At 51.2% G+C, this 13,290-nt stretch overlaps 1 protein-coding gene and 1 pseudogene across 7 annotated transcripts in view; one reads left to right on the top strand and one right to left on the bottom strand.

Annotated features, from left to right (window-relative positions):
• Nucleotides 1-503: 503 nt before the first annotated feature.
• The window catches only part of LOC147822591 (uncharacterized), a 50,274-nt gene continuing 37,487 nt past the window's right edge, over nt 504-13,290 (top strand). For 2 of the 7 annotated variants that reach the window (XM_087196021.1, XM_087196018.1), the window contains exons 1-8: nt 504-668; nt 1,621-1,697; nt 3,802-4,008; nt 5,236-5,287; nt 5,992-6,137; nt 7,150-7,201; nt 7,839-8,026; nt 9,034-9,085. In XM_087196021.1, the coding sequence (XP_087052147.1) occupies nt 661-668; nt 1,621-1,697; nt 3,802-4,008; nt 5,236-5,287; nt 5,992-6,137; nt 7,150-7,201; nt 7,839-8,026; nt 9,034-9,085 (782 nt within the window). In that variant the 5' untranslated portion in view covers nt 504-660. Of the gene's footprint in view, nt 678-1,367; nt 1,464-1,620; nt 1,698-3,801; nt 4,009-5,235; nt 5,288-5,991; nt 6,138-7,149; nt 7,202-7,838; nt 8,027-9,033; nt 9,086-13,290 lie in introns of all 7 variants that reach the window. The other 5 variants (XM_087196019.1, XM_087196020.1, XM_087196022.1 and 2 more) reach the window with 5 other exon arrangements.
• LOC101711240 (sterile alpha motif domain-containing protein 1 pseudogene) lies at nt 9,669-11,688 on the bottom strand (annotated as a pseudogene).

The raw sequence follows: 13,290 nt of genomic DNA, 5'->3' as shown, positions 1-13,290 counted from the left end.
ATGTGGCATTTACCCTGCAGTAGGGGTGTGGCAGCACAGAATGTGGTGGACAGGGCGGAGATGCTGTGCCTCCGGACAGGAGAGCAGCAGAGGAGGCCCTGAGCACAGTCCTGGTCCGGTTTCAGCAGAGCTCGCAGGTCGATGTCAGCAGGTGGGGTCTGTGTGGACAGGCTGCTCTCTCAGGCAGTGACTGTTTACTCCTGGAGAAGGAGCCCATGGGTGACAAGACACATGTGCAGAAATGTCCTTGTGATGATGGGAGGTTTGCAGGCACTTTGGTGCTGTCCTTGAGTGAGTGCAGTTCAGATCTGAGGGGCTGGGGCCTGAGCTGGGAACTGTGCAGACAGAGACAGAGAAATTATCACCTCAGCATCCCCAGAGCTCTCAGGCAGGGAAACCAGCAAGCGGTGGGCAGTGACCATGGGCTCCTTGGACAGGGGAGCTGTTGCTGGGTGGGACTGCATCGACGTTTGTGTTGATTCTCCGTCTGGCTTCTCCCACAGCTGCAACACCTGTCTGAAGTTGGTAATGACTGTGACCTCTCAGAATATCATGACTTCCTGGGCTCAAGGTTGTCTGAAAGCCACTCACATTGCTCAAGTCTGAGGATGAAGGTGACCTCACCAGTGTTCCCTGACTGTGTTTCCGTCAGCTGCAGAAATGAAGAGGCAAGTTCAGTAAGACATGTTGCCCTGATGTCCTTGGCTTTGTCCGATAAGAGCTTTTCAACTTCACTCTTCTCTCCATGCATGAAGACAAATTCAATACCATGTGTAGTCCTAGTACTATAGTACTTGTTTTATCTTCAATTTTCAGATAAAATAGTGCAGCAGTATTGAAAACAATTTTTATATTTGAATTTGCAAACATAATGAACAATGTGTGACTGACATCCCAGTTTTCTGATGCTCCGATGATTGGTAAACAATGTTTGTTCTACTAAAACAAGAATCAGCTGATATCCCTATTGTGCTCCTCTTGTTGGCCTTATCAGATATAAAAGCTCTACTGAGCTCCAGAGCTTAGATCTGCAGCAGTTCAGCTCATGCAGTGCGTTTGCTGCCCTGTGCTTAAACACTGCTGGTTACGCAGGGGATGCAGAGTTGGGCATGGCAGCCCTTAGAGGAGCTTCATGTATTTGCACCAGGGTCACTAAGGACTGTCAGTACTGTTAGTGACAGCATCTCTCGTGGACAGTGCTGAGCCCACCCTGGAGAAAGGGAAGAGGACAGGGAGGGGGCATAGCCCTGGGCTCTCTGGCTCCCGAAGATTTAGGATGAAAGGACCCTGGGGAATCTCTCCAGTGAGTGTCCTACAGGTGAGGGTTCACACTTCGCATGGCTCCCATCTCTGGTTTCCTTTCACAGATAATGGTTAGATTTAGCAACATCAGGAGAAGCCACTGAGACATGGACTGCAGAGCCTCAGTTCAAGATCCTGCTGAGAAAGTGAAGCAGGCAGGGGTCAGTGTGGGATAGGGGTCCGTGTCGGTATCAGAGTGCATTGGTGGCCTTCAGTGGTGGTGATGACTCCTGGAAAGGCCTCTGTCCCCAGGAGTCCCGATGACAGCCCCAGATGCCAGATGACTAATCGAACCACTCCCTTCCTCTGACCTTACAGGAAGGTGAGTCCTTTGCCCATGCAGCCTGCTGAGAAACATGGCTGTGACTCCGGAAAGAAAGAAAACAGATCCCAGTGTAAGTGACAGTAGAAAAAGCAGTTGTGTATAAAATGAGCAGATGATGGATAGAGAAAAGGACTTTGGTACCGCCAAGGAGCTGGCTCGGGTGAATGTTGTGTGTTAGAAAAGGGTGTGTGGTGCAGGTATGACCCATTAGGCACTAAATTTGTAGCTGAGGGTCTGAAGTCATCTGCACTAAGTTTATCCTCTACTTTTTCACCAATATACTTCTCTCATGGAGGCCCAGGATTTCTTCAGAATCTGAGATCATCTGAAAACCACTGGCATCCCGTGGTGTAATTGGAGGATGGTGTGGGGTGAAGGTGGCCTCCTTCTCCAGTGTTGATCCAGTCCCCTGTCCTTCCCTTGGACATGGATGCTCTGTGGTCCAGGATCACACCTGTTGCCCCCCGAATCAGGAAGTCTGACCACTAACCTGGAAAGTGTTGGCCATGTGAGCAGAGCATCTCTGCAGAAGGTGCAGGCTCATGATACCTAGGTGGGGATGGGTGCTGAGAAAGTACAGGTGCTGAAAAAGCCGCCCACCTCAGCCTTGGTGTCACTGGGCCCCATGGCACATGTGCACTGAGGCTCATCACCAACCAGGCTCCTGGCCATAACTTACCGCGTTGTGCTCATGGGATTCAGCCGGTCAGCAGCTCTCGGTTAGCTACCACGTGTCTATCAGTGGTGTCCAGTAACAGCTTCTGATGGGCCGTGTTTTGTTCCAGTCCCCAGTGAACTAAACGCAGACATACAAATACCATTCTGTTTACCTGTCTTCCCCAAACCGAAACTCCCAAGTATTCAAGGTTTGGTACTGAACTATTTTTAATCACGTTGACAGTTGGGAAAAGTTCTTGTGGGGCTAAGATGTAATCCAGAAATCACAATTTAGTGGCATTAAAAAAGACAACCACAAAAAGCAATCCAACCTAGAGGAGAAGGCTAAGTGGTAGTGACATCAAACTTAGCTATGGGAAAAGCCAACAGTTTTCCCACGGAGAGAGAAGTAGCCAACATAAAAAGGACATATCGTAGCCGAGATAATATTGATGAATACAAAAAATTAAAGCCTTACTAATTTAGTCATGTCTCTGTGTCATGTGATGCTCTTTGTTCTACATGTTTCATGGGTTTAGAAATAATGGATGATGCGGGGCATTGTGGCACCCAGCTGTAATCCCAGGCTGGCTGAGACAGGAGGATCTCCATGAGTTTGAGGCTGGCTTGGGCTACGTAGCTAACCAGGAGGGGGTGAATATTCAGACAAAAAAAGTCCTGATAGTTTGACACATTTACATTTCCTTAGCTTTACAGTTTGGATGTCAACAAAACCCCCAAGAACTGTTTTAATGATAAAGAAAGGACAAAGTCACTTCCAGACTACCCTAAAGAAACTGTAAACTGTTGGGAAACAATTTCTGTTTTGATGGTGTTAGACATGAGAAGTGTGAACTCTTTTGAGAAATATGCCTACTTTTTGGGGGAAAGTGGTTGTTGGGATGAGCCCGAGGGTGCACAGGCTTTGGGGGTGGTGGATGAGTGAGTGGGAGGTCCTCATATGACGGTGGGGACTTTCTGAAGCCACGGGGGGGGGGGCTCGTGTATGAGCACAGCCCTGGCAGCTGGAAGGGAGGGGCTCCTTGGAATTCTGTGTCCTCCCCACCGTCCAATCCGCTGCCTTTAATTGTCAGCCGTTGCCAGGCACCCTGGGCCATAACTGCCTCATTCGTGTCTAGTCTGAGCCGCGGGCAGTACCTTCTGCTCTGAACTCGGATTCTGGATACTTGTTTTTATGGTGAAATTCTCAAGTGTTGTGAGGTGTTGATCACCTTGTTCCCAACAGTGAGTTCATCAGTGTAGTTATTGTCCTCCTTCATTCCTGATCTAGCCTGTTTGATTTCCTTTTTGTTGTTTCCTGAGACAGGATCTTGCTATGTAGTTCAGGCTGGATGTGAACTCACTACATAGTCCAGGCTACCCTCTAACTCACACCAATCCTCCTGCCTCAGCCTCCCAAGTGCTGGGATTACACACTCCCGAGTGCATGTGTCACCGTGCCCAGCTTGATTTCCTTTGGTTTTAACCCAGGTTGTGTTTGGACTTCTTCTCCACAGTCCTTGGATGTACATCTACTGCTACCGAGGTCACCATGGCAGTACCACTCAGCCCCAATCCAGGGGCTGAAGTGAATGTTGTGAAGTTCAAGGAGTATAAGTGCTCTTGGGAGGGAGAGAATGAACTGCAATTTGAAGACTGCAGATCAAGTTCTGTTAGACCTGAAGCAGCTCTCGGCTCCCTAGACACCAAAGTGCAGAAATGTGGTGAGTTGTGTAGGTTCACAGTGAGCAGGATGATAAATGGTTCTGTTTTCTCTCCACAAATGAAAAATAGTCTCCAAAAGTGATTCTTTTCTTCACTTTATCGAAATTAATTTACCTTCCCATATTTGTAGAAAGGTAGAAGTTGGTATCTTGCCCTTCATCTGGACGGAAAACGGGCTCAAAGCATTTACCAGTGTTTCCCAGTTCAGAGTGAGGAGTGGGGTGGGACCCAGTCTGGGCCTTTTATGTGAAAAAAACATCACAGTGGCTCCTTGTCCATGAACTTAATTCTTTCCACAATTCTGCTCACAGGCCAAACCGGTCACTAACCAAATCAAATTCAGTTGTTAGGTCCGGTGTTGACTTTGTGGGAAAATTTGATTTGGTTCACGACCAGATTTCGATTCATTCAGTTTGTGACCAGAATCATGGAATGAATTAAGTTAGTGAATCTAGGTACCACTGTTTCTTGGAAGCCACCTGCATGCAGCTGGGTGACATGAGTGGAGGCTGATCCAGTGTTCAGGGAGGATTTGTGTTTCTCTTCTATAGTTCAGCTGTGTTTTTCGTGTGTTCTAGCTGTAGTTGCTGCAGACAAAATTCTCCTGTGAGCTATTTATTTCTGTCTGCTCCACTATCCCGCATTCTGTCCTTGTTTTTCACGTTTTGTTGTTTTGAGGCAGGGTCTCACTATGTAGCCCAGGCTGGCCTTGAGCTCCCAGCCATCCTCCTGCCTCAGCCTCCCGAGTGCTGGGATCACAGGTGTGCTCCACCATGCCTGGCCATTCATGTCCTCTTGATAGTTCTGCTAAAAGCCTACACCTGCAGTTCTTCCATTTGGCTCCTCTGCTCAGACACGAGAGCCCTGCTGGTGGGTGGGCAGGTGTGCAAGGAGAAGAAGCACAACATAGGCCTGTGATGCAGTCTCTGGTTCTTGTGAGCCTGAGCCCAGGGCTGTCACCTTCCCAGGGGTGTTTCGGTGTCCCTGCCCGCTCTGTTCACTGTGCCCAGTGCCCTGAGTTGCCCTCTGGGACACCTGAAATATTAGCAAGCACGAATTCTCTAGCACTCTGACGGAGTGCTCATGTGCTCCAACGGAAGTAGAGGAGGCCCCATGCCCGTCCTCTGATCCGTCCTAGATATTTCCATGCCAGAGAAGCCCAGGGTCTGTGATGGGGACAGGGAGCTACTCAGTACCTGACTGCACATTTGTGAATTTGCTTGCAGAGATTCCAGAACAGGAGGAGGATGGAAAAGAACAACTGTTGCTGGGCCCCAGGTAACTAACTGGATAGTCAGGGCTGGGACTTGCGTGGGGACCAGAGGAGGTGGGTCCCCGAGGGAGCAGACCAGGAGGTCCAAAGTGCCCAGATTTCCCATGTGGAGAGGTAAACTGAAAATGGTACTTGGGGTTCATTCTGCCAAGTCAGGGGGGACACCTTTCTCTCAAGGTGTGCGGTGTCCCCGTGGAACTCGTTTGTACCCAAGTGGACCTAACCGGCCTCTGTTGGGTGGAGAAGTTGAGGCTGAGCTGTGGATCTGGCTCTGTGTGGGTGTCCTTAGCGTGTTGGCAGGGATTTTGTACTGAGGAACCTAAGAAGATCAAAATATCTGTCATTTCTTGCATCTGTGGAAAGAGGCCTAGACTGCACAAGGTCTTAGGACTCTGATATCTCCATGGCAGTGACTGAAACAGGTAGAGAAGTCACACAATTTGTAGGGAAGGTGGAGCCCTGCTGTGGTCTCTGGGTGTGCTGAGGGTCATGGTTGTGTCACAAGGGGTGTGGGGACTCTGTCCTCATCAGCCTGTTGTCCAGCCCGTGTGCTGTGCATCTCCTCCTGTCTCCTGCCCTCCTGGGAGGTGACTCTGTCTTTGAAGTTTTCATCCTCTACCTTCTGTGACCACTCCCTCATGTCTGTCTTGACCACCTTGGAATCTTGTGCCCATCTCACTTGGTTTTACTGTGTTCTTTATCCCAACAGTGTGAGTGCAGAGGGCCTACAGCGGGAGGAGGAAGAAGACCATTTGACTCCCTCTGGCCGGTCTGAGCCTGGTGAGACCCAGCAGCCTCCCTGCACCACTGCTGCTCTGGTAGATGAGGTAGAGGCCCCTTCTCCAGGCACCTCCGGTGAGTCCCGCATTATTAAGGAAACCACACTCACCTCACCCATTTCTGGTGGCCCCAGTGCAAACTCAGGGCAGCAGACACAGAGGGGACAGGCAGGCGAGGACGTAACAGACTCACAGCAGCGAGGTTACTGCTCCTGGCGGGCTTTGTTCATCTGCACAGGTTCGCTTTTTCCAGCTGGAGCAGCTGGTGTCTCCCACGGTGCTCTGGTAATTGTTGCTCCTGAATGCTGTGCTTTGGCCTTCAGTTATGTACAAATACATCGCTCCACTTGAGTCATTCACGGGAGATGTTCTTATGGTTTCTTGACACCCAGCCACCATCTTTGTCTCTTATAGCTGTCCTCTGCATGAAAGGTGTCAGTTCCCTGCTAGGGTGTAGACAACCATGACTGCGCCTGACCATATTCCCAGGGGTGCTGCTGAGCCTTGCCACTCTCGCCTCCTTGGATGCAAGCGTCGTCTTCTCTCAGCAGCCCCTGGGATCTCTCCCCCTCGAGGCTCTGTAGAGCTGTCCATCAACACAGGCTCAGCCAACAGTCTCCACAGTCCCCGTGCAACCCTGAAGCTCAGGCCTAGGACCTGCAACCCCTGCCACTATACAAGGAACCCGTGTCCTGGGGAGCACCAGGGACCTTTCTTTGAAGAGTTTGTATATTTCACATCAGTCTCATCCCAGGGTCTCCACTCGACTGCACATGGAGAGTTCCTGATTAGCCTTGTGGCTCTAGGATCACCAGAGGCAGTTAGGCGGGTCCTAGGATGTGTGTGGGAAGAGGCTAGCTGAGCTGTGTCCCAGCATTCAAAGCAGGAGCCTGACTTGCTGACCTGTAGCTGTCTGTCCCGTGGCTCAGGAAACAAGCCCTGTTACTTCTCGTAGAAAACGTCCTATGCCTCCTTCGGTGTTGCTCTCAGACTGTTCCGTTTCCTTAGAGAATATTGACAGCCGTGGGCTTGCAGGGTGTGAGCAGGGATGGTATGATGTGACCATCCCCATCTGACTTTATTTACAGAAAATCAAAATCACCCTGAGGACGAGGATGCCCAGGAGCGAGAATCGCCCAGGTAACTGAGCGTGGAGGACCAGTGATGGTAACCAAGGTGACATGGAGATTTCCTGTGTAGATCCCAGGGAAATCAGATCTCCTGAGCACACTTATTTCACCCAATCAGGCAGCCACCGAGTCTGTGTTTAAACCATGCCACTAACCTTGTTTCCTTTTCTTGTATGGACTATTTATTTTACTAGTTTCTTGGTAATCCGAATAGAATCCAGGAGAGCTATCATGACCGTGGGTTTCAGTATTCACGCACACGTGCCCACTTGTTCCCTCGAGGATTAAACTCAGAGAGGGATGCAGAACTGCCCTCTGCATACGAGGCCTTGGCTCATTGTCAGGTTTTTCACAGGCAGGAAACTGTGGAGCTAAGGAAACAGGGCAGACATGAGGGGTAGGTGTAGATATGCTCAGGAATCCACACTATGCCAGATCATTTATGCACTGGTCTCAAACAGGCGTGAGCTTTCCATTGGAAGGGCCCCCTCAGATGTGCTCAGAGGAGTCCCGGGCACAGTCCTGTGCCTGAACAGTCAGCCCATTTACACTCCGCTGGTTTCCCTGCTTCTTGTCATTCTTGACCATGCCTGAAAGCTGAGTGCTAATTGCAAGTTTTGCCATCTCTTCTCTGCTGGGCATTTCAGGGTTTTAATTGAAGATCTGGCCTTCAATTTGGAGCCTGTGGAGCAGTTTAAGAAATGGAGGGACATAATCCTCTACCTTCGAATGAGTCTGAAGGACGTGCTGACCCCAGATGGACCTGTGAGCCACCAGGAACAACATGCAGAGTGGCGCAGGCTGGCCAAGAGCCTCACCCTCCAGCTCAGCCCAGGTGAGGTGGCCGTGGGCCCTGGTCAACACTGGCCTTCTCCAAGGCACCCAGCTGTGGGAGACCCCAGCAGACAGGCCATCTCTACATCGCTTCCCTTACTGTCTACGTTTTCCTGGGAGTCTCGGCTCATCAGGATGCCGTCATGGAGGAACACATGGGGGGAGGAACACATGGGGTGGAGGCCACACAATTCCCCCCTCACTGTCCTCCCCGATAGAATGGGGCTCCTGACACCAACAGCCTTCCTCGCCATCCTCACAGGGAGGGGAGATGGGGCGGCGGGTTAGGTTCCTCACAATCTGGGCTGAGGGCAGTTTTCTCTCAGGTGTCCTCATGCTGACTTTATTGTGACTGAGGGGTTCTGGATCCTTGCATGATTTTCGTTTGCTCATGTGTCTACAAGGGGCTCAGTGTTGTTACACTGGAGTTGTAGCATTCGAGTAGGGAATCTCTGTGAGTGTCCTTTCAGAGGGCTGTTGTCACCCTGAAAAGTTTCACTAAGGATTGGATGTCACAGAATGTGGTCTGGGACATTGGGTAACATTGGGAGAATGGCCACTACATACATGTTAAGAGGATGACGGGGCGTGCAAGGAAGTTACCAGGGTGTGGGCATTGTAGGGTAGGCTTGTATCTCCTTTCCTTAGTGAAAGGAGGCCGAGGGATGTGAGAGCCACGGTGAGCTAGAGATCCATTTACCCTGCGCTCCAGCTGTGTGACAGGAGCAAGGAGTATCCAGTGCTGACCAAGATCCAAGTGAACTTGACCCAGGAACACTCATAGCTCATCAAGATAATCATCCCTGGATGGGCATGTTGTGCATGGAGGAGCAGCCTGCACCCCAGATTGTTTCTGCTGAGGTGACACAGGTCATTCAGTGCAGTTCCCTGTGTCCCTCTGAAAACACTTCGTGCTCATTTGTGTCCTCACAGTCAGGTGGGTGGGGTGGGCATGGGGGAAGTGGCACCATGGAGTGACTGTCTGCACCTTTCTGAATTTGCTTGCAGAGCAGCACTGCAATGGGGATGAGGAGGAAGAAACAGAGTCCCCGGACTCCAGGTAACCGAGCGTGGTCAGGGCTGTAAGCCAGTGTGACGGGAGAGGGGTTGTGTGAAAGCCAAGACCTGGGGTCGGGAGTGGCCACAGGTTTCAGTCAGGGTGAGAAAAGCCTGCTGATGGCCATGGTGTCACTCACCCAGCCAAAGGCACCATGGCCGGCACCATGGCCTTCACCAAGGCCCTGTGTGACCTCTGGGGATTTGGAGAGGGCATCCGTGCAGGGAGAACTAAGCAGTCTGGGGCTGTTATTGTCCTTAAAGAAGCCTGGGAGAGGTTAAAGTGAGGATAGCATGCACATCGGCTCTGAACTGTTGCTCTGAGTGCATGGAGAGTTGAGACACAGCAAGGAAAGTTGTGGATCCCCCCGACAGAAAGCTATTTCTTGTCTCAACATTGCTAAGAAAAGGCTCAGAAGGCCCAGGTTCTCCTGCAGTCTCCACCACTGGAGCCTGTATTCACGGGACCCTGTTCACAAGATTGGGCCCTGCTGTGGTTCCCACTGCATGCTCCCTGTCCTGACTGCACCTCAGAGGGAAGCTGGCTGTCTCCCCTCATCAGCTGCTCATCTGGACAGTGCCCTGAGCAGAGGCACCTCTCTCTTCCCTGTGTCCTTTTCTCTTTCTGTCTCTCTCTCTCTCCCTGTGTATCTCACATTCTTACAGTACGAGAGCAATGCCTGAGTCAGAGGGGAGCAGTTTCCTTCTGTCTTTTAATTTTTTCATTTTTGGTACGGGGAATTGAACTCAGGTCCTTGTGCTTGTGCAGCAGGCAGCGAAACCACTGAGCTAAATCCCTGGCCCTTTTTTTTTTTTCCCTTCCTTTTTTGAAAAATTTTATTTAAAAAACCTTTAGTGCAATATTAAAAAGCAATACAGCCAGCGGGAGCAACGACTGAGAGAAAGGGGAGGGCAGACAAGACCCAGGACCCCACCCAGCTGTTCCCCAATCCTCCTGTGGCTGGGGGCCAGGGGCAGCAGGCATGGGTAGTGGGGGAGGGAGGAGACCACCCACCAAAATGAATGAGCAGAACAAAACATTTATATAGGAAACATCTGGCTGAAAATGATTTTGGGGAAGCCAAATTTTTTTTTTCTTTCCCAAAAATGTCCTTGGGTTGGGAGGGGGTCGGCCTCCTGGAGTCCCACCCTGTACTCCACTGTTGGGGAGCAAAGGATATGCAGGGGGCAGGTGTGTGTGTGTGAGAGACAAAGGGATCTCCCTCTCCCTCTGGAGAGGCGCCCCTCGCTGGAATCTGTCACCAGGGCCCCAGGTGCCCTAGGCAGCTCCTGGACTCTCCAGGGCTTGGGTGAGATGGGAGTTGGAATGGACCTCGGGAGGGCAATGCCTGGCACTCAGCCTAGAAAACCATCAGGGTCATCATCTTCAAAGTGGCCTTGCTGAAGCACCTTGATGTGGTGCTTGTAGATTTTGAGGGCTGGGCCCAGGCGGATGGAAAGGCCGGTCAGCACATCTGTGCCCTGCATGAGCAGCAAGGATTTGCCGTCAATCTCCTGCTCCTGGAAGGCAGTGGCCTGCTCAGGGAAGCAGGCCTCAGTGGAGTACTCTACCACGTCCATCACTGTCCACTCCACCGGGTCTGCTGGCTTCTCCTTGCGCCTGCGAGGACAGCCAAAAGGGGTCCCATCGGCCCCAGGGAGGGCTGGCTTTCCTGGGGGCAAAGCAGGGGACTGGGAAATCTGGCCCAGTGGCAGCAGAGGCCGGTCCTCCTTCCTTACTCATGGCTGCCATGGAGAACACCTGGAGGGTACCACTCCCCGGTGCCGGTCCCCGCCCTTCGTCCTGCCCCGAGAGGGGTCCACAGGGTATCCACTCCTTGACCCTCGCCTTAGCGCTCGGAGGGGCACGTTCACCATTAAGCTGGAGGTGCTGGGCACCTGCAGGACGGTCACTCTCTGGCACTTCTGAGCCCTCGGACATCGTCTTTGTCATCTTCATCCTCTTCTTTCTCAAGCAGTCACTCTTCTCCTCTCGCTCCGCGACGCGCGGGGGCTGGCGGCCGGCAGGGCCCGTCCCCGCGGGGTGGCGCGAGCGCTCCCAGACGAGTGCGCTCCAGGCGGCCCACCGCCGCCTCCAACAGCTCTTGCACGCGGCCGCGGCTCAGGCGCCCGCTTGCGCTGCCCCCGAGGTAGCACACGACTTCCCACAGGCTCGCGGGCCGTGCCGGCCACCCCCCCCCCTCCGGTGGCGGTGGCGGCGGCGGCGGCGGCTGCTGCTGGGTCGGCGCTGGCAGCGGTGGCGGCGCGGGTGTGGGCGGCGATAGGGCCGGGGGCCCAGCCATGCTTCTCCCCCCTCCCCGGCCGGCTGTACCCTGCGCGCTGCCTCCCTCCCAGTGCTGCCTCCCTCCCAGTGCGGCGCCCCGTTCTCGCGCCGCTGCCCGACGCCTCCCCCCGAGGGCGCAGCGCCTCTGCAGAGCTGCGGCAACGCTGCTGTTTCTTTGCAAAACAAAAAGAGCCAGAAAGAGAAAAAACAGTGAGAGAGAAAGAAAAGAGAGAGGAAAATATGCACGCACACACTCTCTCGCACCCACGGCCCGCTGGTGCTGGGCGGGCGCGCGCGGGCCGGGGTGCCTGCCTGCCCTCTGCCTGCCGCCACCCGCCTTTTTCCCTCCCTCTCCCGCTTTTAAGGTGGAGCTCAGGTCTGCCCGCCCCGCCCTCTTCTCCGGTGCTCAGGCCCGCCCGCCCCGCCCTCTTCTCCCGGGCTCAGGCCCGCCCGCCCCGCCCTCTTCTCCCGGGCTCAGCCCCGCCCGCCCCGCCCCAGCCCCAGCCCCAGCCCCAGCCCCAGCCCCAGCCCCAGCCCCAGCCCCAGCCCCAGCCCCGCCCCGCCACCCCCCTCCCCTGCCCTTTTGTAATTCAATTTTTTTTCTTTTTCGAAACTAATGTGTTTTTGTTTTTTGTTGTTTTTTTTTTACTACTATAAATTTTTTTCCCCTATTAACTTCATTGGTACATTTTCGATATGAAATACAATTACATTCATCATTGGGATCTTGTACCATTACATGAGTCTCTTGGTTCTTATTTTTTTCCCCTTCCCTTGCCCTCCCTTCACCCCCTCCACCCTTCCCTATTTGCAAAGACCTTGTTTCCATTTTTTTCCTCTTATATTTTTTCTTTTCCCTTTTTTCCCTTCCCCTACCCCTCCCAATTCCCCCGCTCTTTTAGACCTTTCCTGTTACACAATATCAGTTATACATTTTTTAAATTACAGTATTAAGATTTAGGAGACATTACCACAGATTTTACAGAATTTAAAAGGATATAGAAAGCATATTACAAAAATCTTTTTTGAAATAATTTTGACAGCTTCTAAGAAGTAACTTACAAGACAAATTAATGAAACTAACTGTGGAGGAAATATAAAATTTGAATAGCACCTATTAAAGAAAGCATATTCCTAGTTTGAAAACCTACCTATATGACAACAGCAGGCTTATAAACATTTTAACTGATAAATTATATCAAACATTTAAAGCAGAAAAAAGAAGGAACACTTCTCCCTCCATTTTTGGAACTCAACATTGTGCTAATCCTAAAACTGGATAAAGATAATAGAAGAAAAAAGTATGAACATAGAAATTTTTTTACCAAAACAAATTATTGGAAGTCAGATCTGGCAGGACGTAGAAAGTGGTTTTGTTATAGGGATGGCAGTGTTGGTTCAGCATTGGAAGATCCACCCCCAAAAGTCATCATTTTAACAGAGGAAAGGAGAAAACCATATGATCCTATCACTAGTTGGAGAAAGAATATTGGACTAAATTCTACAGCTGTTCATGGTAAAAGCTATCAGGAGACTAGAAGTAGAACAGAACCTTCTCAACAGATCAAAGACATGTACTCCATACTTCCAACAAAAACTACTTCTATGAATGGAGAAAATACAATGCTTTCTCCCTAAAGTGGGGAACAAGGGCATATATGCCTACTCTTCATCTGTCCATTAGACTTTGAAACATAGGTCTAAACCAAAATAGTCTTGGCAATAAAATGACACAACTAGGATAGGATTGGCACGGCAGAAGCAAAATCTTTAGATGAAATGATCATCTACAGAGAAAATACTAAGAAATCTCTAGGAGCCCCTAGACCTTGTACTTGAATTTAGCAGGATTAGAAAACACAAGGTATATATAAAAATTCAGGTCTGTGTATACTTGCTATAAATGAAGAGCTGAATATTGAAAT

Source organism: Heterocephalus glaber, unplaced genomic scaffold, assembly GCF_053883595.1.
Source record: "Heterocephalus glaber isolate CG9 unplaced genomic scaffold, H.glaber_assembly_v1.0 deba00001610, whole genome shotgun sequence".
NCBI lineage: Eukaryota > Metazoa > Chordata > Mammalia > Rodentia > Bathyergidae > Heterocephalus > Heterocephalus glaber.
This window is presented reverse-complemented; position numbering and strand designations above follow the sequence as displayed.